The 25,198-nt window shown below is 34.2% G+C and overlaps 2 protein-coding genes across 4 annotated transcripts in view; one reads left to right on the forward strand and one right to left on the reverse strand.

The window, feature by feature from the left end:
• The window catches only part of Bmcp (uncoupling protein Bmcp mitochondrial), a 123,149-nt gene extending 101,208 nt beyond the window's left edge, over positions 1-21,941 (forward strand). The window contains exons 1-8 of one of the 3 annotated variants that reach the window (XM_022078472.2): positions 2,219-2,320; positions 3,783-3,922; positions 4,082-4,229; positions 5,300-5,576; positions 6,640-6,758; positions 8,964-9,024; positions 10,864-10,953; positions 11,925-21,941. In XM_022078472.2, coding sequence (XP_021934164.1) covers positions 2,232-2,320; positions 3,783-3,922; positions 4,082-4,229; positions 5,300-5,576; positions 6,640-6,758; positions 8,964-9,024; positions 10,864-10,953; positions 11,925-12,044 — 1,044 coding nt within the window. In that variant the 5' untranslated portion in view covers positions 2,219-2,231 and the 3' untranslated portion in view covers positions 12,045-21,941. Of the gene's footprint in view, positions 1-2,218; positions 2,321-2,410; positions 2,651-3,782; positions 3,923-4,081; positions 4,230-5,299; positions 5,577-6,639; positions 6,759-8,963; positions 9,025-10,863; positions 10,954-11,924 lie in introns of those variants that run through there. The other 2 variants (XM_087349221.1, XM_087349215.1) reach the window with 2 other exon arrangements.
• A 580-nt stretch (positions 21,942-22,521) lies between these two features.
• On the reverse strand, positions 22,522-24,962 carry EMC5 (ER membrane protein complex subunit 5). The gene is made up of 3 exons (XM_022078470.2): positions 24,821-24,962; positions 24,607-24,659; positions 22,522-23,973 (listed from the first exon to the last, which is right to left on the reverse strand). Exons 1-3 carry the CDS (start codon positions 24,897-24,899, stop codon positions 23,749-23,751), a joined length of 357 nt encoding a protein of 118 aa, XP_021934162.1. The 5' UTR covers positions 24,900-24,962; the 3' UTR covers positions 22,522-23,748.
• Positions 24,963-25,198: the final 236 nt, after the last annotated feature.

Raw genomic sequence — 25,198 nt, forward strand, 5'->3', positions numbered from 1 at the left:
ACGTAGCCGGTTGGCTTTACATCCTCAACACGAAGAGGAAGCCCGGGAATTAGATTTGGTTTCCGGGTTCAGACGTGTGCCTTCAATATACCCTGCCAGTACAGATAGCAGCACTGTACAACTTGGAGTCGGATGGAGCAGAGACAAGATCAAGAACGAGATATAGGAGAAGGACAAAGAAAAAGTTCTTTAAAACAGAGATTGACAGGCGGAGGAATACGAGCCTGTGTAAATATATATCACGAGCTTAGCGAAACAGAGAAGAAAGAAACAAAGAATGAAGGGTGAAGGGTGAAGTAAAAAAGATCCTAACAACTGAGATTTAAAAAAAAGGTATCGAGGTGCCAGATATGAGGCTTCCTGAGCAGTTCTTGGTTCATGCAACGACAATTGTTAAACTATCCAGGTTATATAGCATAGAATGAAAGGATAATTAAAAGTGGTGCATTGGAAAGGATGTGGAAGGAAGATATCGGGGCTTAGTTTAACGTAATATATTATTCCGGCATTTTCATGGGAAACCACAAAGAATATCAGTCAGGATAGCCATTCTCCGAATCAAGATTTGAACCGGAACCCCTGTATATAATCAAGAGTACCGACCGAGAATAGAGTTGAAGCAGTCACAGTAAAATATAAGAAATTAATTACTAAAAATAGTTCATTTTTAAATGGCTGATGTTCAGAAAAGAGCTTTGTTCCCTCACCTGTTTCGAGGTGGCATTTTACATCATTAACATAATTTTATACAATTTACACTTTAGAAACGAAAAGTGAATTGTACGTCTTCCAGTATCGTGTCGCCTTGATTTGCTAGAAACATCCAAGAAGCGTGATTTTTCTGAGTCTTTAGGTATTCTTCGCGCTCTAGCGTCAGCAAAGAACGCCTTATGGACCCCGTCCATGTTTCTTTGTCTGTCTGTTGCCTCTTCCCGGGGGGGGGGGGGGGGGGGGGGTAGGCAACCCGAATTACAAATGTCACTGTTGGGCAACAGACAACCAACTGATTCAGATTTGACTGACACATTTTTGGACATCTTGTCAAAGTGTAGGAAATAACAGCTTTGTAGGCTGGTCCAGTTGATGAGACTGCTCAAAAGAAATGTGGAATACTTTCGACGCGATGGATCTTTCATTCTATGGTTTCCACGAATGTTACTGGCAGCTTCTTGAATGTGATTAATAAAGTAATAGCTGTTCAGTACAAATGTGCTGTGGTGATATATTTCGTGTAAATTCTGTGAATATTAAAATGCTGAAACTAAGTATGTTTTTATTTAATTAAACTCTAAGAAAGGAATTTCAAACACAAATCATTACAGACTGTTGTTACTTGTGTGCATTGTTATTCATTGTTGATGATTGTCACAGAGGATACAGAAATATGATCATCTTCAGACCAAGAAACACAAAGTTGACTTCATTCTTCAGAGTTCTGCGAATGAAAATAATCTTACGTGTGCTGCTATGGAAGGTACAACTAAATTAAACATGACCTGCCCTTTCACTCCGTTGACTGTTTGTTAGTGCAAGTGAAAACGTGTAACAAAAAATCGGTAATAATACAATCAGTTTTTCCACTCCATAACATATTTAAAGATTAAATTATTGATTACATTTATTCAAAGGAGAAATATTTGATAACATTGCCAATGCTATTCATAGTTCAATTAAAAAATACGGAATCACAGCTAAAGTTGCTGACATTTTTGTGACAACTCTGATACAAAATTCAGGTTTTTTCCAGTCTCCTGTTACTCTCACCCACAAGTGAATATTTTCTTCAGGACCCTGATCTTAAAATACCTTCAATCTGTGTTCCTTCCATAATATGAAACACACTTGCACGAAGCAAAATTATAGTTTAAATTTTTCATTTTATTGTATTGTATTGTATAGTATTGCATGGCTAAAAACAAAGGTAAAAACAAGGAGCACATTATTGGCAATGGAAAATGGTGTTTGGAGGTAGTCAGCAACAAAATCCCAAATTACAGAACACTTGTTACCATCTATCACAGACCAGCTCTTCATTATTGATCATGAATCATTAGTAGCTACCACCTGTTTATGATTACGGCCAAGCGCCATGTGAGTGAGTCATGGATTGGTAATTTGGTGCCATCTGTTGTGATAAAGGTCATAATTTGTTATAGTACATATCCTTGACCTAAAGATGTCCCTACATGTATTAGAATGGAAGTCTACATCGATTCGCCTTGAAATATTCGATGTCATACGTCACGAAATTGTCGATAGTCGAAAGCAGTTTACGATTTAGTTGTGTGGGAACCGGTGCACATAGTGAGCGCAGAAAAGTGTAAGAAATATACTGATTTACATGATTCAGGACGGTAGTAATTAAATGAACAGTGCCTCTTGTATGTCAAAGAAAAATCTGCTTTAGCTTGAACATGTGTTTAATTTTCATTTCATGTTACGTCACTTTTTGTGTCATGTATATAGTCACATTGAGCTACGATATGTGCAGAATTAATACATGTATTTTACTTTAATGCCAGAATGACGATGATTACATGTGACACAGGAAGCAATCAAGCCTTTCGTAGCTGCCAGTAAAGTGATATTATTAGCAGTAGTGCATCAGAAGAAATTATTAATTCCATGAACGGAAATTTTCCGGTTTCCTGTACGTCCTTATGACAAAGTGTATTATGGCGAAACTTTGTTTACCATTACGTAGGCTATATGTGTGCATATTATAACGCTTTCAGAAGTAAATCTGTTTTTGTTTGTTTTTAGGTTAGAGTGCAGGTATTGGTATGTTTTCAGATATAGTTGTGTCCATCATCCTGTTTCATATGCTGCCTTGCATAGCTTTGCCAGGTCTATATTTACATCACTGACCCATTTTTATGTGCGGTATCTCATTACTCTCTAAATATATGTCAGCACACATTTAACCTTTCTTGAAGTGTTCTGGGTGTTGACTTGGAAAGCAGTAAAGCATCAAAGCTTGCCACAGAAATCATCTCTGTTTTTGACAATTGTCGGTTGTATCTATCAACTTGATAGAGGAAATAAAAAATTATCACAGAAGCTTGTAGAAAAGTATCTTTGAAAGTATGCATTTTGAAAAGTGAGATTTATAATATTAAGCCAGATCTTAATGGAAACATTGTGAGCTTATGAACTGGATAGAAGTCCAACCCATTGAAGGTCTTTGGTATTAGTTGTATTGAATCTTTGGGTTCTTCTTCCAAAGAGCCAACTTCCCTACAAGTCCCGTGTTTTGAAATAAAAATATTTTCAACCCATAACTTCAGTTTCACCATGAAAAATATTACTGATAGGTTGTAAAGACTTTTGTGAAAGACAGGGTTTTGCTGTTGGTGTCTAATGTGCAGATTTCATAATGAAAATGGAATTAATTTGAAATGTTTACCCCCTTATAGCTTCTGTTGTCAAACCATGGTATGTTCATGCAGTGTTTGAAACAATTCATTTTGTGTTCTTTGACACTTAGAAACCGTTGTCGCTTTCCACTCTGTATTTCTAATACCTTTTGTATGATTCATAAAGTCTAGAAGTAGGCAGTAACAATCCATAAACTGTTATCTTTGTATTTCATTTCTTCAGAATTACACTTTTTGCATCAACTAAATGATAAAAAGGGAATCAGAATTAAATTGAATCTGTGATTAGATGGAATCTTCACTGCTTGAAATAATGATGATTTATAAATGGAATTTAGGAAAGAATAGTATTGCTAAGTCATATAAAATTAATTATATTCCTTAATTTTGCCATGTTTTTCCCAGGGCTGCAGAAATTACAGAGCAGGGACCAGGGGTGTCTCCCATAACAGGTCCTGCTCAACCATCTGAAGAGGGTGGGATGGGAGATAAAGACTGGCAACCTTTTGTGTATGGAGGATTGGCTTCATGTACTGCTGAATTTGGTACGTTCATAAGAAGAAGAATACTGTCGTCTTCTTTATATTGATTAATTTAATGAATCAACTAGAATAAGGGATAAAATAATAATATAAAGTCAGGTAATAAATCCTTCAGGACTGTACCAAAGTTTAAGAAGTTTCATATGAATATTTTGTTCACAGGAACATTTCCGATCGATACAACAAAAACCCGACTTCAGATCCAGGGACAGAAAATTGACAGTAAACATGCAGAATTGAAATACCGAGGAATGACCGATGCATTGCTACAGATTTCCAAACAAGAAGGTGTTAGAGCATTGTATTCAGGGTAAGGCTTTCATATCACGTTCTTTTACGTAGTATAATGCACTATAGATACCACATACTGTATATGAGATATAAGTACCTGTGATGTATATGTCCTGGAAAGTCATGTGTTGCATTACTAGCAGACTGAAAGATGTTCTTCTAATCTGACATAAACTGTACTGGTAATACTTTATAACACTGGAACTGTTATGAAATAGTAACAGTAATAACAAAACAGATAAATGAATAAGGATAATATGATTGGTGGAGCTGTGGCTCGCAACAAAGATATTTGAGAAATATCTGTAATAATGGCCGATGTTCTCCACTGAGGAATAGTAGGGTTACGCATGCGCACATCACTTGCCTACTGGCCCACCTACAAGTATTAACTTTCGCGTACAGTAATACAAATTCAGGGAGTTATGAGAACAGGGTGCTTAGGAGAATATTCATCCTAAGAATGGTGAAGTGGCAGGACAGTGGAGAAAACCGCATAATGAGGAACTCCATAATTTGTAGTCCTCATCAGATATTAGGATGATCAAGTCTAGGTGGATGAGATAGATGGGACATGTAGCACACATGGAGGAGATTAGAATTATGAGTAGATTGGATGTATATGGCTCATTATAGGGACCTGTGACAGGCTCTTTTAAACATGGTAATGAATCTTTGGATTCCGTAAGGGGGATGAAATTTCTTGATCAGCTGGGTATACTGTTAGCTTTTCAAGAACAACTTTGCTCCATGGAGTTGCATGTTATAACTTTGGCAACAATGGTGCCCCATTATATTACCATATTGATATTTACCCTTGTCTTTTTCATTATTCTTCTGTATTTTCCACATATTTGATTATCTGACTGGCCTTTGGTCCCGTTTAAATACGTTTTTAAGACTCATTTATATTTATTCATCAAATTAAACATTCGATCCCTGTCACATTTCGAGATCTAAAGTAGTTGATTGAAAGAATAGATTAAAAGAGGTTTTATAGGTTCTAGATGTGGTTTATGTTGTAACTTTAGCAATATTGGGGTCAGTATCAAGAGATTTCATTCTAATCGTGAGTTCTTAATTGTACAGAATTTGCCCGGCTGTTCTGAGGCAAGCAACATATGGGACTATCAAGTTTGGCACTTACTACTCGTTGAAACGTTTGGTGTCCCATGGAAGTGGGGAAGAGGATGTTCGAGTGAATGTATGTTGTGCCGTTGTGGCAGGAATGGTCTCAAGTGCTATTGCCAACCCAACAGATGTGCTCAAAGTGCGTATGCAAGTCCTTGGCAGCCAAGGCCAGAGAGGCATTGTGGGCTGCTTTCAAGATGTGTACCATCAGGAGGGCGTTGCTGGCCTATGGAGGGTGAGCTATTTGCTTATTTATTCTTAAGTTTATTTAATAATTCTTTCATTATCTGAGATGATGTAACATTGATTGATGGGATGAATGAATTATAAAGAATGCAGAAAGAAGAGGTACTATCCAAGAATTTTCCTGGAGGGAATGACAAAAATCACGTAAAAGATCAGATAGGATGGCCAGCCTCTAAGCTGTGATTTGACCGTGAGACGCACTGAATTCAAAGTAGGAGTGCTAACTATTTTGCAATGACATTCAGAATATTTGCTTATTATATTGTGTTAATTAGGTTCAGTACAAATCCGTTGGCAGCTTGCCATAAGGCCTATGTTTACATTTGCATTGTAGAGCTTTTGTGAATTATTGGACACTGATGGAAACCCAAGTTTCTTGAAGTTCAGAAACAAGGGGTCACAGTGGTTGAATAACGCAGTATGTGTCACCTTGATAGTAGATGGTTAACTCTGGAATAATTTAGCTGTGGAGAATAAGGATGCATCTGCTACATATTGTAACTCAAAAGTGGCAACATCATATCACATACCTTTTCTCCATTGAAGAGAGTTGTCATGTATCTTGCGAATAAACTCTCGTATTACATTCATGGCTTTTACAATACTGTCATCCACATCTCTACAGTTTATTAGAGAATCCAGTGTTGGTAATTCTTATGAATGCTTCTATTCCTGTTGGATGTAAATGAACGGTTTCTGTTCTTTGTCTGAATTCTTTCTTTTACTCACTCCACAGGGGTGACCAAATGTTTTTCAGTGGGTCATCTATAGATATTTATGGTATCTTTGCCAAAGTCCACTTAAGCTGTGCTGTTATGGATGACTGTCTCGAGATGGAGTTCAAAGACTTTGAGACACATCTGACTGTATAAATGACAAACCATTTTCTTATGATCACCAACCCACCAAGCTACCAACACTTGCTTATCATATAGATAGGTGCTTAGTTTAATTGATAGCAATTTGTGTACTTATCCCAAAATCTGAGATTAATGATGTTTTAGTTATGTGCATTCTGTCTGTGTTGAATATTGATATTGCCTGTCAAACAGGGTGTGGGCCCAACAGCTCAGCGTGCTGCTGTTATTGCGGCTGTGGAACTACCTGTTTATGACTTCTGTAAACATTACTTCATGGACTCACTGGGCAATCACATCTCCAACCATTTCATGTAAGTAAATATAGTATATTTATGAATGAAAATTTCAGATAGAATGTATTTCTAAAATCTGCTTGTCCGCTTGCTTTCTGTAACACTTTTCCCTATTATATTCTTCATATTTTTTTTTAAGTAGAAGAGAAAGTTTAAAAACAAAGCATTTGTGTCATTGAAGTACTTGCAATAATATGCATGTTTGAATCCAAGTTGATGCTGCAGGTCTCTTTCATGTTATGAACAAAATAATTTGTGTGTGAACGTGCTTTCTCATTTATAAAGTGAGCTTCATCATATTATCACTTAAAAGTAATGCCTGTTGTGGATCACAGGAAACATTTCACAAAAGATACTACAGATTATGTGCCGTAAACTGGGCTTAGTTTCTACCAGCTTTGTCATAGTTACATCTTATTTAGATGTGCTCATTATAACATTAATCAGCTGCAGAAAATTTTGAAGCACCATATTATATTATTTTCTAAGAGAGATCATGTTAGTAGACTTGACTCCAAAACATGAGCCACAGACACCAATATGTTGTCAGTGCTCATCCAAAAGAACATTCTTGCTAAATACAGATCATTGACGTGTCACATTGATTTCTATCAATCATTAAACAGTGCATACCACCGTCAGCATGTGGAACAACAGATTTATGAGACTGGTGACTATGTGAATGGCATAAATTACAGCATCTGTTTTTAATGTGGATACCGACACAGATACTAGTAATATTGGAGCATGTGAATGCACGCTAAATCTTAATAAAGTGACACAATTTCAGTGTTTTATGGTGATAAAGTATTTTGTAATATTTATTTACTGAATGTCAATCTCTTGATTTGAGATATTGTTTGGTGGTGAGGTATATCAGAGCATAAAGTTGCCTTAATAATTGGTTTAAGTTTCTCATATTATTTCCAGGACTAAAGAAAGACGACCAGTAGTGTGATACCAATAATTTGTTCTCCTAAACTAGAGTTCAGTGTATTTAGCTATTAATGATTGAAGTTATAGGTATGCTTTTTAAGCATCATATTTTATAATAAAGTTATCCTAGTATAAAGAGAATGTTGTGTAGGCATTGAAAATCACAAGGTTACTATTTTCAACTTGCATACTGAAAAAGCAGTATTTAAACATTAGTTGGAAATTCAAAACATGCTCAGCTGATTTCACAGTTCACTTCTTTCAAATTTTATTTATTTTGTCATTAACCCTTAAAGCCCAGAATTAACTTTATGTCTTACCTGCTTTAACAACCAGTAACTCTGCATTTTATATTTGTGAGCTTTTGTGACTCGTTCTAAACAGGGTTTAGTTCTTTGAACAGCATTAACCTGTAGATCTTTGTAATGGCGAAGTGTCATGTTTTCTTTGCAGCACAGACTGAATTCTTAAATAATATTTAGCTGAGCTCTGGCTTCAAAGGTTTAAATTAGTTTTATATATAGAATAAGTCACAGTTAGGTCCCAATTTAAAGAAATAATTTCTTTAAATTACAGTTATTTTAACTGAAATGAATTTGCAGTAGCCATACTGAGTACTTATGAAGAATTGTAAATTGGAAAACAAACTTGAAGTTTGTTCCAATATCATGTGCTTTGTCTCATATCTGCAGCTCTGTTCATTTTACAGTTATTGTTTCTTTAAATCAGGTCATAACTATGTTTCACCTATGTATGTGTATATAAAAATAACATTTTATAAGAAGATTATTGTACAAAGAAGGAGAGGGAATTTACCACACAACAGGATACAATGATTGTTGTTATTATAATCTAAGTTTTAGAATAAGTTACAGTGATGGATAGTAGGACTGTTAAATTAGTCTTGTCTTGTGAATGTGTGAGACGTATTAAGATATGCTGTAGAGCCAGGCAACTCCCCTAAAGTTACACTTATCGGGTGTCTTGTTACAGATTGTGCCAAGCGACCAGCTTGCATTGAGTAGTGCTTGCTCGCCAACACACCCAACCCATGCTTTTGTCAGAAGGTACTTTCTAATACTACTGGCTCAGAAATCACAGTATTATTATGTACATTACGAGACAAAATTCACTGGAAGTTCATTAACACAAATTAATTCTTAAATTTGTGGCAGATATTTTAAGATTGGTAAAACACACATATATTTAGTTTCATCACAGGAAACAATTAGTGCTGTGTAAGAGAGAAATCACTAAATCCAAAACTAACTTTAGGATTTGTTTCAGTTCAAGTTTCATTGCGAGTCTGGGAAGTGCAGTTGCATCTACTCCAATTGATGTAATTAGAGTAAGTTCCATATTATTACCATATTTCCTATTTATGTTAGTGTACAATGAAGAACCCGTTATGTAAATAATGATATTTGCCAGACATGTCAAACTCATGGTCCTTGGGTTTCATGCAGCCCTCTTCATTGTTAAGTGTGAAATATGTACCATTGTGTATTATAGATTTTAATCTTTAGGAAATTGATATTTTTAAAGGAAGTACCACAGAATTTATGTACTGGAAGCAGTACAAGTGGTACAAAAATATGTTTTACACTACCATGTGTTTGCCTTACGTGCCACTGAAGCTATGAATTGAAAGCAGTTAAGAATTACTGTTGAGCTCATGGGAAAGTCCCTGTAGCAGTCGGTTGGCTTGACAAGTCTAGCAAATTGAATTGTTTAATTTGAAAGCAGTATATTTGCTGTGTAAGATTTGAGATTTTCACAGCGGTGAGTCTGAAGATTGCTGTCTTCTGGGTTGTTGCACCGTGTAGTCTGGCAGATGTCCACCAACGTTTCAGAGGCAGCATGACCTCTGAAACGTTGGTGAACATCTGCCACACTACACGGCGCAACAACCCAGAAAACAGCAATCTTCAGCCTATTCACAAATCAGATCTTTTTGATATAATAATTCATTCACCGTCCATACACAAACTTAAAATGTTGTTAAAATTTACTTAAAATTACATAAAATTACAACATTTTTTAGAATTAGATCTTGATACATTTCACATTTGACGACATGTTTCGGTGTATTACACCATCATCAGGTCAATCAATTTAAAACTGTTTTAAAAGCTGTTGTACATCCTGCTCCGCGTATATTGATACGTTTAACTGTTTGATTTTCTTCCTTTTAATGCTTGGATGTTTATATCTGTAAAATTAATTTTCAAATCATGATTTTTTTTGGAATTGACATAGGAAATATAAATTTACAAATTTAAAATTTAAAGGGTTATTACCGTAATATAACGTAATACAAAGTAGAAGAATTATAATATAGTAGTAGATGGTAGTAAACATACCGGGTTGTAAGTGATGCGTTGTACGTCCGATATTATGGGGCTGTAGATTGCAACTGAGCTGTGTGTGTTGTGTGTGGCTATATATATTGAGTGAAAGTTGTTCAGGTGGTTGGGTCGATGGACTGTAGAATATTAAATATTGGATTGTTTGCGTAGATGTTGCTGTCGTTTAATGCTATGTTTTGTTTATGTGTTCTTTGTAAATGATATTTCTCTATTGTGTCTCTGTGTCGTTTGTTTTGTACTATTTTTATAATGTCCATTGTTTGTTCTATTTTGTTGTATGCATGTCCCGTGTTTAATATATGCTTTGCATATGCTGAATAGTCTTTATTGTGTTTAATTGCTGTTATATGCTCTTTATATCTTTGACTGAAAGTGCGTCCGGTTTGGCCTATATAGGTTAACGGGCAATCATTGCATTTTAACCTATATATGCCTGGTTGTTAATATTGATTTTTTGTGTCTATTTGTGGCTTTTGTTTCAAGACAACAGCTTTTAAAACAGTTTTAAATTGATTGACCTGATGATGGTGTAATACACCGAAACATGTCGTCAAATGTGAAATGTATCAAGATCTAATTCTAAAAAATGTTGTAATTTTATGTAATTTTAAGTAAATTTTAACAACATTTTAAGTTTGTGTATGGACGGTGAATGAATTATTATATTGATTAAACACAAACATGACGCAGTTAAGATATAAATCAGATCTTTTTGATTTTCTACATACTTTTGTCTGTGCAAAAGAAATACCTTCTTTCAGTCAAATCTATTTGAGTGTTTACTGTATGATCACTCATGTACATAATTTTTTTAACAGACTAGATTGATGAACCAGAAGAAACTAAAAAAAGAAGTTCGCAGTGGTGGTTGTCATATTTATACAGGAAGTATTGATTGTCTTGTGCAGGTATGTGAGTGTATTGAATAGCTTTGTTTCTTTATTACGAAAATACTGCGTTATTGAACATTACATGTAAATACAATTTCTGAATGACCTTGTCCACTTAGTGGCCACAGCTGTTAATTAAAAGGACGTCTGTAAAAAAACAGGGAATAGTTGATCCCATTTCTGACAGATGTCAGAAGTAATGGAACTCTACCACTAAACGGCGCAACAACCCAGTAGATAGCCATCTTTGTATTATTCCTGTTAATGCATTATTACCTATTCAGGCATTAAAATCTCTTGCATTGTAGTTGGTTTTGTTGACTGTTGATAATTTATTTTGCAATTCTTTATAAAATTTTTATGTTTTTCCCTTCCCCCCTTCTTCAGCGGCATAATTACCTACTACTTTTAAATATCCCCTATCTAGTTTTATTCTTATATTTATAATCCTTTTATTTATACAGTTGTTACTCTGTTCTAATTCTCTGTGATTTTGTTGTTAAGAGAGCTGCTCCAGCTATTAGGTGAAATGTGGCTGGTATTACAACTTCCTCTTTTCTGTTTCCTTAAGCTTATGCATTTTGGCAAATGAGGTGAAGGCCAAGGCCAATCAGAGTGAGTTAGTATGTCATTTTTTGCAGCAATGAACAAATTAATGAATGAATGAAAAAAATGTGAATAATTTTAACTACAGTAGAGTTATAATAAGAGATTAAGACCTATGCTTGAGAATGGAAGCTCAAATTTTAAGTTTTGAGCTACTCATATCCCTCTGGTTACCAAGTAATATGTAATTTTGATACCCAGATAAACATAGAATATGCTCCCTTTGTATGTAAATTCAAGGCATTATAAAATTCTATCAGCATGCAAACAATTTTACTTGGATATACATAAACATAGCAAATGAAATGCTCGTCAGAATTGTTTTAATTTCTTTATATGTGGATTTTCTGAAAAACTAACTATATCAAGTTAATCAATTTCAGACAGTGAAGAATGAAGGTCCATTGGCACTCTACAAGGGCTTCATCCCAACGTGGGTAAGAATGGGACCTTGGAATATTATTTTCTTTGTTACATATGAACAGCTGAAACAGCTGTACTAATGTCTCTTACCCTCTCATGGTTTGTATTTATGCAGTGTTATGAGCTTTCGAAGAATTATAAGCATTTACATTTTGTATATATGTATGCAACTCCCTCCTCTCCCCCCCCCCCCCCCCCCCCGAATGCTTTACCACAGAGGGTATGTGCAGTTCTTGAATCTAGGAAGAATATATAGAAAGTATTCCCCTTCTGTATTTTATTTATAATATATAAGTTGGTAGCTGGTTAACCAAGACAAGGAACATAGTCTTATGATAGTGTTACATGTTCTCCAAATGTGATGTACATGCACGTCCTACAGTTATTTACAGTTTAAGCCAAGAATGGAGAGGAGTTTGTGTAATGTTAAGAGTATTATTTTATTTTGTGTGATGTGTATTGTTTTGTGGTTGTGTCTTATTGTAGCACCACTGCCACTGGGTATAAACCCATTTGCAGTCAGTAATAATAATTATAATAAACATATTATTGCTGTGGAGGATTTTACCAAATAAGTTCATTGTGAGTGAAGCTACTAAAATCAGATAGTATTTAGTGATCTGATGTCATCCTAAACCATTAATTTTGCATAACCAGGTTTTCTTTGCGTGTATGTATGTGTGTGTACAGTTCAAGACTACTTGATTGGCGGGAAATTCTTTGCAGATTAACTTTTTCTGAGGGCTGTGCATGTACAACCTACTAGTATTGTTAAGTCAGTCATAAAAAAACTGTTGTACTGTTAAATACCATCCAAGAAGTTCCGCCTGAAATATTTTTCTCATGATAGAAATTCCCGTGTTCTTGCCTCATTGGAAGATGCACTCCATGTTTCCTTGAGAAGGATTTCACCTGACTATGTTAGCTTCTGAGATTTTCTATAAATTTATTTGAATAGTCAGGTTAGATTTTGATCCATTCATTTTACATTCATACATTAATAATGCCACATTGTGTGATCAAAATTAGTTCTCCAACATTTTAATTGGAATATATCTCAGTCATAAAATGTCCTATTAATTACATGTATGTTTGCACTGTACCAGTATGTAGTGTTAGGTGATCACCCAAAAATAGGATTTACTCATTTATCTGTCTGGCATCATTTTAGGTTTTTTATTTTTTTAGATTTTTTTATACATACTGTGGGCCTTCAATACCTGTAGACTTAAATAATCCATTGTTTCACATATATATCGTCCACTGTTTAGCTGCATTATTTCCATATCTGCTTTTGTTCTCGTAGCTGTCATCATTGCTTACATATCACATATGTCACTTATATTGTTCAGCGGCATCAGTCTACTGGAAACATTCATAAGTGATTGGTTATGAAACCAGTTTTGTGTCTTATTTATTTTATTAATGCAACAAATTCATTGTCCAAGTCTGTGAAGTCAAATGAGAACACTAAGAGGCCAAGAGTATTTCCACTTTGGAGACATAATTGAAAATTATTAATGATTTTGAAAATGGCAAATGAGCAGTGATTATTGGATGTGAACATGGAATGCTGCCTACAACAAACAGTAAAAAGAATTGAAGGTGATAAAATGTATAGATTTGGCAGTGTTTGAGAACCAGAAAAAATGTTTTGCTAAAAATCGAGTTAATTGATTTGGATTTCTCACTAGAAAGATAAAGATCATGTGAATTCCACTTTGATAAGACAGAAGGCTATATGAGAATTTTTGACAGTTTCAAGGCCAGTCCTTATTGGTGTTTGTTTACCCAGACTCTGAGTATATTGCTCAGTTTATGACTTCCACAGAATGAATTGTTATAACATGCAAGTATATTGCTTATTATTAGAAGTTTCCTTATCTTATTCATCACATTTAAGAAATTGGTTAACAGCGGATATCAAGGGCCTAAACTACTTTCATTCTTACAGCACATATGACTTAAATTTAAATAATTTTTATATTGTATTCCAAAATTTTAAAATGAACAGTGCTTATGGTCTAAAATAAATATGAGGTGTGACTTGTTTGTTACTTATATTTTATCATGTTTTGAAGAAAGAGTGCTATTAAAACTTGTGATGACTTGGCTGTCTTCATGTTGTTCAAATTTCTTGTATGATGGTGAGTTATTTTGAATGTCAAGATAACTGCTGAAATGTGTATGAAACCTTAAGTAATTTTAGGGATAAAATAAAAACTGGTATGTAGCCAGAAATTGTGATATTTAGTTAGTCATGAAGGTAGCCTTGGAAAGGAAGTATATTTTCTTATACGATAATCACATTCGTTTATCATTATTTCACACTAAAATCTATGGCATGACCATTACATAAAATTTCCAAGGACACTAAAGATTTAAACATTGTAAGTGGTGTAGAGAATTAAATTTGAAAAGTATCTAGTACATTGGAATAAATAAGTAACTGAATGTAGTACCTCAGTGCTGCCCATTCCATTTATCAGCCAGAATCAGCTGAACGGTTCAGATCCCCTACACCTCAGATGAAAGTCAGAATAGATCTTAAAAACAGACCAAAGTTGCCTTCTCCTTGAATATAAGATGTGTTAAATGCTCCTGTATATTGCTTTCACTCACCAACACTTGCAAGTTAATAAGTATTATGTTGAAGGGAAAAAATTCACTTGCAGGACAAGGAAAATTGTTACTAAATTCCTATTTTTCTTCACATTGTTATGTTTTTGTCTAGGCCAGTTAACAGTAACAAATGGGTTGTGTATTGAATTTTTCATTCTTGTTTAGATGTCATTAATAGGCGCCTGAAGACATCATCCTAAGATTTTACCAAAGACAATGTGCGGGTGGATTAAGGTATTAGTTGGCTTTGTTGCGTAGTTGTTCTATATGTAAAGGATCACTGCAGGTAAAATATTAACTAGTCACAGTATCAGCAATTTCAAACATTTTCTCCAGTATTACATTTGTCATTTCTTACTGGACACTTTATTTTACAGACTTTGATACACTAGTTTTAACTACCAGGCTTCATGAACAAATAACAGAGTGCGCCTTATAATCGAGCGTAGTACTGAATATGACTTTGATGTTTAGCACATTTCATTTTGAGATTTGATGTCCTCATGACAGTGAAGATATATGTGCTGTCTTCTGGGTTGTGATACCATATAAACTTGTAGGTGGGTACCAAGGTCTCTGAAGAATGTTGGTACCCAGCTACAAGTCTGCATGACATTACAACTTAGATCACAATAGACTAATTTTGTTTTAATTTTACTTTCACATGTGATTCTGAAGTTGGGACTTGTACAAGAGTAGTTTGTTACTAAAATAAAACACTTTCTGAAATCTTTATTATTATTAGGTATATAGAGAACAACAAAATTTTCAGATATTTCTTGATTTTCTTGTGGATTTCAAATAAATTCATAAATACTAGACATGTCCATGCTGAAAAGAAAAAGCATTATTTAATGGCATAATATCCTTACACTTATTCCTTAGAAAATAAATTTGTTTTGCAATAGTAAATGTTCAAGTACAAGGCTAGTGATTTCTGTTTTACCTATTGATTTAATTTTAATTCATTATAATATATTATATATGGATCCTGATTGGTGAGAAAGAAAAGAAGGTGCATTTGCAAGTGCAGGTGTCACAGATTCAGCAAAGGATTTCAGACAATTTCAGTGAATAGGTAATAGGGGCTTATTTGGTATGAGCCTATGTCATCCTACTGCTGAAGACATCACAACTCATTATTTATGGTTTAATTAATAACACTGTTAGTAGCTGAGATTATATAGTCTCAAATGATTGGTTGATTCATGAGTCATAAATTGAAGATGATTTGGAAGGAAACGGTCAAGACCTAATTTGTGGTACTTTCCTGGCATTTGCATGGAGGGACTGAGAAAGCACACGGAAAACCTCAGTCAGGATAGCCTCTCTTCAGTATTTGAACTGAGGACCTCCCGTATATGAAGCAGGAGGGCCAACCACTCGGCTGAACTATGTGGTGTGATGAATCTAGATTGGGCAGAGCCTAACCGTTGTATGTTATATGTGCTTCCATGGAATGGTGGTTAGATATGGGGAATTTTAGTTTTTAAGTAAACTTGTCCCTGGTGCTTAACTAAGCACCATGACCTAGACATACAGGGGAGTGGTGGTATAGCTCCATGCATTCTTAATCTCAGCATTAGAGGAAGATGGTTGGTACTTTCACACCCTGTCCACTTTACTCCTGAGGAAAGATAGGAGGCTGGATAGACTCACCATTGTAATAATTTTGTGAAATATAGACAGCGAATAACTTAATGATTGTTATGAATACCAGCATTAAATTGTATGCTTATATTGCCAATAGACCTCAGAAAGTTAGGAAATGTTCACATGGCATTATAAATATGAACCAAGAATTTGTCAGAATTTGACCTTTGCAAATTGCATCACTAAAGTCAGCGTTGTCTTTGGTGGCTGGGAATTTCTAAGGTAACCATCTTAACCAAAGTAACCCTGTAACCAAGATAACCTTTTGATTCCCCACCCAGTCACTTCAGCACACAGAAACACATGTAGGTACTTATGTAAAGTTCCTGTTATTGTTGTTCAATTTTAACAAAAATTTGATGTGTTGACTAATTTTAATGAAACTCCCCAATATAAACTTTTGTGAAAATCCATTCACACATTCTAGACAGACATGGCAAGGCCAATAAGAACAGTTTTTGCAACTTACAGTTCTAAACACACATAAAAATAGTTAATTGTCTGTGCATTGTACTTAATATTTTCTTTGTTATATATTTTAATTAGAAGTTATACCCAAGATGAAGAAAATATTAAAAACTGTTTGAATGTTCCAGTCCATCAGGCTGGTTTTGTAACAAAGATAATTTTACTTAAAAAGGTATTGACATGTTTATGTGGTCTGTATTGTAAGTTATGTATGACTTATATTTATCATCAACATACTCTTCAGCTTGCAGTAAGTCATTATGTATTGTGGGGGTTTATCTGTTTTGGATCCCATGACGATGCTGTAACCTGAAAATTCAAAATTTAGGAATCATCATACGTGTATGCACAGGTGAATGTATGTATGTGTTATTCATATACTGATTGCTTTATAAAAATAGTTGGGACCTTTCCTGTTATCTGCCATCCAATTTGTACCATGACATATATGTGTGTCTGCATATATATCAGCATCATTTCTACTAATGACAGATAACATGAAAGGTCTAATAGTTGCTTTAAAGATGTAAATATGTTGGAAATATAGACTTAGACAGTGTTCCACATCACTGAAAAATGATTATGTAAGCATACAGTATACATACAAGCAGAACAGTTTTCAACAGGAAAGGCTATATTTTCATTAAATATATTTTACATGCAGAGGAGTGTTGTTTCTCATATATATAAAAACAAAAGCTGTACAATTCCTCATAAAGGGAATATTTGTTAAAAAGTTTAAACATGGAAACATGTAAGTTATATGTACACACATACATGTATCTTTTATGATATTACGCTTTTAATGTATATTTATTTGAATACTGGAGGGGATTTTTTTGTTCTTTCTTTGTATTGTTACTTTAGGAAAGTATTGGACTGACTCTGACATTCATGTCATAGAAGCCATTTTGTTGTTTACTGCTTTGTTGTACATTTAACTTAATTTTGATGCAGTCACTCCAGTACTATAACAGTAGAGTGGAAAACTCACTTTTTCAGGATGTTTGTGATCTGAAAACAATAATTTCAGGTCTGTGTGGTACTTTGGTAGAGGGCTGTAAGTCTGCTTTGGAAGGAAATTAATTTGTTGATGAAATTAACTTTATTGTTTCAATGAATCAAAAATCTACGAACTTTTGTGATTTATATTTTGTGATAATTTAATTTTACCTTTCTTTCCAAAATTAGCAGTTGTAAGTTTAATTTATTTAGTTCAGCAACATGCTTTACATAGATATATACAGTGAAACCTCGATGCATCGTTTTCGGCGGGGGTGGGAAATAAAAACGATGAATGCGGGAAAACGATAGATGCGGGAAAGCATTAAAAATTTAAAAAAAAACAATGTTTCTCTTTCAAAGTTACTTCTTTTTACCAAAAAAGTCTTTAATGGACAACTGGTTTGTCGAAACTTTACGTTTTAGGCCAAACAGAGCTCTTTCCACGTTCAGAATATTTTCCTCGTCACGTTCACTAATATTATGCGCATAAAAGAACGACTTCACGTTTGCCAATGCTTCGGCAAAACTCGGCACAGTTCGGGCTCGCATTCGTCGTCTCCCTCTTCCTCACCGCTCCATCACCCTTCGCGGACTATAACAAGAAAAATGGAAGTACTATTACTGCCGAACTCAACGAAACGTAGCTGTAGAAGACACGAGATGAACCAGAAGAATGAAAAGTGCCGCCCGCCTTTCCTTTGTACTTATAATAAAAGCATTTGTGAAGAAATTCACACTGCACATGCCATCTGGCATCGCTGGAACGAAATATGAGTGCACCCTAATTAAAATCGTAAAATTTCTGACAATGAGCACCGCCATTCACTCTAACTATCACCCCTGCACCGCTGACCCTCATTCCAAAAGAATGTGCTGGTTGGGCGACATAACAGGTTACCGCTACTGTGTATTCCAAAAACATTGTGCGTCTTTCGGTATTAATTTATCTCAAAACCCAGCATTTTAAATTCTCAGAAACGATCATTGCGGGAAAATTGTGGGCCGGGACTAAGATTTTTGAACGATCGATGCGATAAAACGATAGTTCGAGGAACGATAGAAGCGGGAAAATGTAACATTATTTTATATGGGATGTATTCGGGACCGAACAAAACGGACGATGCATCCGGGAAAACGATAGTTCCGGGAACGATGGATAGAGGTTTCACTGTATTCCAATAAGAACATGTTGCCTTATCTATACAGATGTACCCAATGTTAATATTGCACATTATAGTCCTCTTGAATCAGATGAATGTGGTGTTATATTTGTGATAAGTATGTAACTCATACATATCCTGTTGCATTGATAATCAAGCCTCCATTTTACTATCTCTTTGTACTTTGTAGTCAGGCAACATGTTTTAGGCATCTCTTTTATCCAAACCACATAAACTTTACGTTCTACGTTGATGTGATTTCTTTATAGCACTCCGTAATTTATTTTATTTCACCTTTTGAAATTCTTAGGTAAATGTTACACTGTCCCAATTGATTTTTTTTGTTAATAAGTTTAGGTTTGCTAGTTTAGACACAGACATGCTGAGTTACATTGAGACAGTATGGAACTACAGCTCTAATAAACTGCGTTATCACAACGAATGTATCTGTCAGATTCATGGGTTACAATGAATCCTGTATAACCAAACCTTCCACATTTCATATGAATAGTGCCTTTAGTTTTCAGAAAGTTACTCATGTTAATTTCATATTTGCTGCTGTATTATTAAGCTTTCAATGGTACATACTATCACCTAGCCAAGTCTTTTTCTTACTTGATAACAGAAATGGCAGTACCATAACAAAGACCTTCAGATGTAACCTCAGTAATAAAGTGTGAAGTGAATGAATTGATAATACTCTGTTCATAAATCTTATCATAAAACCATTTTGGTGTGTCATGCTATCATGTATGCTTTGTTTCTGCATTTTTTCTCTTAGCCTTATGTTGTTAGCATGAATATTTGTGAAAACAAATATATTTTGTGAATTTGGACTAAACCTTTGCAAAATACCCATAAGCAGATGCATGTACAAGATTAAGAAATATGTAGCCTTAACCTTGGTATACTATGCTTCTATAGATTCATTCATTCATTCATTAGCAGGGGAGACCAGTAGCTGTTGAGAGAACTGTTTTATCCTGCTATTTTAAAAAATTACAGATGATGCATATCTTTTTTTCTTTTTCTATTTACATCTCCTACAAAGGATTCTTTCTGTGTTTTTACTAAATGATCTAACATAATTATCTCTTGCAAACTTTGCATTTGGCTATTTTATGTGACTTGTGACAGAAGTATTATTTCTTTAAGATATGATATGATAGAAAATTAACAGTAGCTTAATCTATTTATTTCTTCCAACTACAGAATGAGCATATTACAATTTTCTAAAAATAAATTTCAAATTAAGCCATAAACATTATTTTGTTCTATTTAATTTTGACATAGCCAATGATTTTGAAATTATAGTATATAATGTTGATATTGTTCATTCCGTGTACAGGTGCATTTTCAGAAAGTGATGGTAACAGCAATGAATGTTTTGTAATGTTGGCAAGATTATATTAGGAATGCACTACTTTTTTACTGGTGCAGTAAGCTGGGTGAATTGAAAATGCTTACAAATTCACATGAGTTTGAATAAAAATAATATAATTTATCATTATAGTTAATGAGTATAATTTTCTATGCAGTCTTTCTTCCTCTCTTTTCTTTGTGTGTTAGACCTGGATAAGAATTAGTCCCAATTTCCTCCCACTTTATGTCATTGACATTGTCTTTTGAGTACAAAGATGACTATTTGGAGGTCTGTACATGTATAATAAAGACAACTTTTTAAGATTGCTTTGTCTTTTTTCCAGCTATCAGCAGTTTTTTATTTTGGATATTGATATTCTAAATTAAATTTGTTTTAATACATTAGATGTGACCTTTTAATTGTAATGTGTTCTATTACTAATGGGCAGAGCAAAGGACTTAATAGTGATCATAAATGTTAAATGGTATTATCAATATGATACAGTAAGAGTGTAAAGTAACAATTATTCAGTGTCACACACTACTAATACTGTCATAAAAATAAACATTTTAACTCTTCCCAGTCAATATGTGTTAGTATCATGCAGAACTCATAGATAAGACAGTTAAAAAAATGTAAATCCTTCTATGGATATTAAGTCATGTTTGTTTGCAGTAAAACCATGTAAACGTGCAGTAAACACCTTCCTTTTAAACTTTCATTATGGATAGTGTTTATAGACGTGGAACTGTCTCATATCCATGTGCAATCCTGAAATGTGTTGTAATAGCTCTTTCAAATTATGTGAACTTTTCTATGTAAAACAACATGGTGGCCATTAACCTATATTTAGCTTTCTACTTGACAACTAATTAACCAGTGAAGCTAGGAATGTGGTATATTGTATTGAGATCTTACACATACATATAAATTTTGTATTTTTGTATGTTACAAGTTACTAACACATGAAACTTTGATACCATATTTACCAAAGTGAATGACTTTGGAATTGATATTAGTAGAAATGATTCACAGATGTGGAATAACCTCTGAAGTAATGGTAAAACTGGTGTCATTCTTTTAGGTGGCTGTTAATGTTTAGAACATTAGCTGCAAAAATACTGAAACTGGGTAATTTATATCAATATACAAATCTCTTTTCACTGCTTAAAGTTCTTATAAGTAGAGCAATTAATGTGGGATTTTTGTTTTCATTTGCTCAAGAATATATTCTGAAAATAATTAAAACTGTATATGATACAGTACTGTGTTAAGAAGTATTATTCCTTCTTTTACCTCTGAAGCTAACATCTTTTTTGTTTGATACATTGAAAATCAACCAAAATCAATTGTTAAACCATAAACAAATTCAGAGAAAGACTTCTGTTGTCACTTCACTCAGTATTCTGAAAATCCAACAATGTTGAGAGCTTTAATAAATTGTGGTTTTGTGGTAAAATAGAAGTTCTTTTATGATTACTTTTATTACTTAGTGGCCTTATTTATGTGCTGAAAAAGTGCAGGTAATCTAGTCAGGATGTATTTTTCCCCTGAAACATTGCTGATTGTTCAAATGTGTAATAATTATGTTGAAAAAATCAGGATTTGGTTGCTTGGCTTAATGCTTCATCGGAAATTGATGTAAAATTTGTACAACTCAGTATTACTTACTGGTATACAATAAAATATAATACATGTGCTTTCAATATTCTTTCCTATCACTTTCTGTGCATTCAGAATGGAGAAGAAAAATGCTACCACGGAACATAGGCATATCACCAGTAATGCACGACAGATTCCTACAGATTACATGTAGGAAGAACTGTCATTCTGCATGCAATGCAGTTATGGGTCACGTGCATTAGGATCCTACTATAGGACTCCATTGACATCTCATTCTAAGAAACTAACCTGCACTGTACTGTATGTGTTAGGAGGATCTGTCCTGCCAGCTCCCCTCACAGACAAAAGGAAGATGATCTCCTTCCCCACTGACTTAAAGTAATACATAGAATATTTTCCAGGAATGTAACATTCTTCTGCATGGAAGAAAAACTTATTTTCTTATAATATCTTCACGTTTTATTTACCATACTGGAAATGCAAGTAACCTCGCTCATAATCCATCTGATAACTGTCTTCACATACACTAAGTCATACAGACATAACAGAATCAGCCATGCACCATGGTTCAAATCCCCTATTCCATGATATTGAAGAAGTGCAAAATACTGTTTTCTTTTGGAGCAGTTATGTGAGGGAAACTATATGAATAAAACAGAAGAGTAACACACTGGAATATACTATTTATTACCACAGCACACAACAAAATTATTCCTTGCAATTAGAATAACCACAGTTCATAACAAAACAGTTTAATGTTAACACTTATTGTTATAATTCCTTTAATTGGTGGTGTAACAAAAGTACAGCAAATATTTACTTTTACTTAACTAATTCAAAAGCATAATCCAAGGCCATCAGAAGTAGTTCCCTAATTTACTGAACATGCAAATTAGCAAAACTGGCATTACATGGTGAAGATACTTTTTTCTTTTAATCTGAACCTATAGACTGAGAACCTCTGCCATGGTGGCCAACATTTTTTCCTGTAACTAAAAACTAATTGGTATCACACGCTGAGTATCTTTTTTCTTTGATTTTTACCTGTAGACAAAAACTTTGTCAAGGTAACAATCAAGTTTGGTCAAGTAACTAAGAACTGTACATCTGTGTCTCCAGTGCTTTATAATTGATGGTAAATAACCAATGGTGACATTTCTTTGTTCAAAGTGTAGACTGAAACCTTTAAAATATATGAATATTACAAATGTTCACTGTTCCTATAGTAATAATTTACATTAATAAATACAAAGATTATTTCAATCTAGATTATAATTTTCTAATGTTTTCTAAAAAAAATTGTGATCAACAAAATTTGGGATCTGCTAGTCTGCAAACCAATGATTGGGAACCTTTGTACCAAAATGTTTTTGAAATAATGTTTTGTATTTACTCATTATCACATTATATTTCGAAATGCTGTTAATGTCCACAATCTTTGTTTTACGTAACAGTAAATCATAAAAATACATTCACAATTCTGTGAAAATTGCTACTGAACATTCAGTAGCTTAACAAGATATACAGCAAGGTGCCTAAGACCTGTGTAAGAAAACAGAAAGAAAGGTGCAGTGTGAAGTCTGTATAATTTCTGTGGGAAAATAAATAAAATGAAGTATATATGAAAGCATGATGTTGCTTTCAGTTATACACATTCAAAATATGATTTTCAATTAACAAGGTACTAAATACATTTGAAAAAACAAATGAGACAATATGTCCTTATACTTTACACAGAACAAATGACAGTTAATAGACTGCTTGAAAATTTAATGCAAGCAATGACTTGTTAAAAGTATCAACTTTGTGTAGAAATCTCTTTTCCAAACTTAATGTAACAGTCCCGTCAACACACTGTACATTCACACGTCCATCAGTAAGAAACAAATGCTATGAGTGAATTTCCTCCAAAGATGATTTTTGTACAGGTGGAACGTAGTTTGGAGACAAAGCTTTGCCCCTGTGGTTGAATACATAGAAAGAAGGGATGTTCCTTACAGTTTCCCATGACTTATTTTCCAAATCTACTGTTGCTCTTATTTCCTTGAAGTCTCCAGCAATATGCATGATCCCATACATTGCCACAAAAAGACTCACTATGCCTTGTGTCAGAATCTGAAAAGTTTTACAAGTCTCTATATAAGGAAGGTTTACAGATATAGATAGTGAAAAATGCATGCTTTCATATTGCAGCATACATTAAAGTATCAATGAATTAGTATTTGAGTTTGTAACTATATTCCACATTCACAGAAAGAAAAGCAAATTAATATCCGAGATACATAAAGCATATGCCTAAAGCTACAGCACTACCAATGTCTGACTGAGAAGGAGACTGCGAGAATAACCAGAGAAATACAAAACACAGATATGATGCAGCAATTGTAATACTAAATTGAGAAATCCATGTTACAGTTAATGAGATATCTGACAGTCAGCAACGGACAAACATGTAAATGGTGACTCGTTATTCCAAGACTTACTCCATTTAAACAATCCTAAACTAAATAACACAACCAAAGTAATCCAAAATGGGCATACACTAGGCACAACCACGAGTTCCTAAGAGTTTATGCATGAAATCATGGGCCAAATATAAACTGTTGGTCATTTAATCTATACAGGCAGCTAAGTTACATGTATACATGAAGACTTCCGATTTGTGATTCCAGAAATACTGAGAAGCCTGCAGCCTCCTCTAGCAAATGACACTTATGTGGATGACAATGAAATGGATGCAGTACTCACATCAATTGGTAAAGAAACAAATTTCTGTTCTGTAATCCTCAGGTACGACCGATCTGTAAAACAAATACAAGGAGTAATTGTTTCCTATCTTGCCCTTAGTCAGAAAGCTATAAAATGAGGTTAAGACGACAATGTTTGGTGAAGAACAAAAAATTGTATACTAAACTTGTAAACATATTTGTTTTATTATATAGTATATTCCCACTTTGCTTACGTTGGGCAGCTGAATATGCAGCATGAAACAAAGACAATAATCCTGCAAGAAGAAACAGCTTATGAATTAAAGCAGCCATTTTGCACCTTCATTTCTTATAGTATAGATTGTGTTCGATTGTTTATTGTTGTTCCTGTAATTACCACGATAGCAGCACCGAGTTCCGGGTCCGCCTAGTAGTGTTCGCGGTTTTTCCGAGATTGTGTTCAAACGTGAAATCACAGGCCGAAATGCCGGAGTTGCTAACTTAGTGTGCCTGACTATTACAGTGGTAAATACAAGTAAAGATAAAGTTGCATTTGTGCATACACACCGCGCCATGAATGCGTCAAGTCCCGGCCGCTGTACACCCGATAACCATTGAATAGAAGGCGGGTC

The sequence above is a fragment of the Zootermopsis nevadensis genome, unplaced genomic scaffold (genome assembly GCF_977971745.1).
Source record: "Zootermopsis nevadensis isolate Lab colony 2312 unplaced genomic scaffold, Znev_1.0 Znev_ptg000002l, whole genome shotgun sequence".
Classification (NCBI taxonomy): domain Eukaryota; kingdom Metazoa; phylum Arthropoda; class Insecta; order Blattodea; family Termopsidae; genus Zootermopsis; species Zootermopsis nevadensis.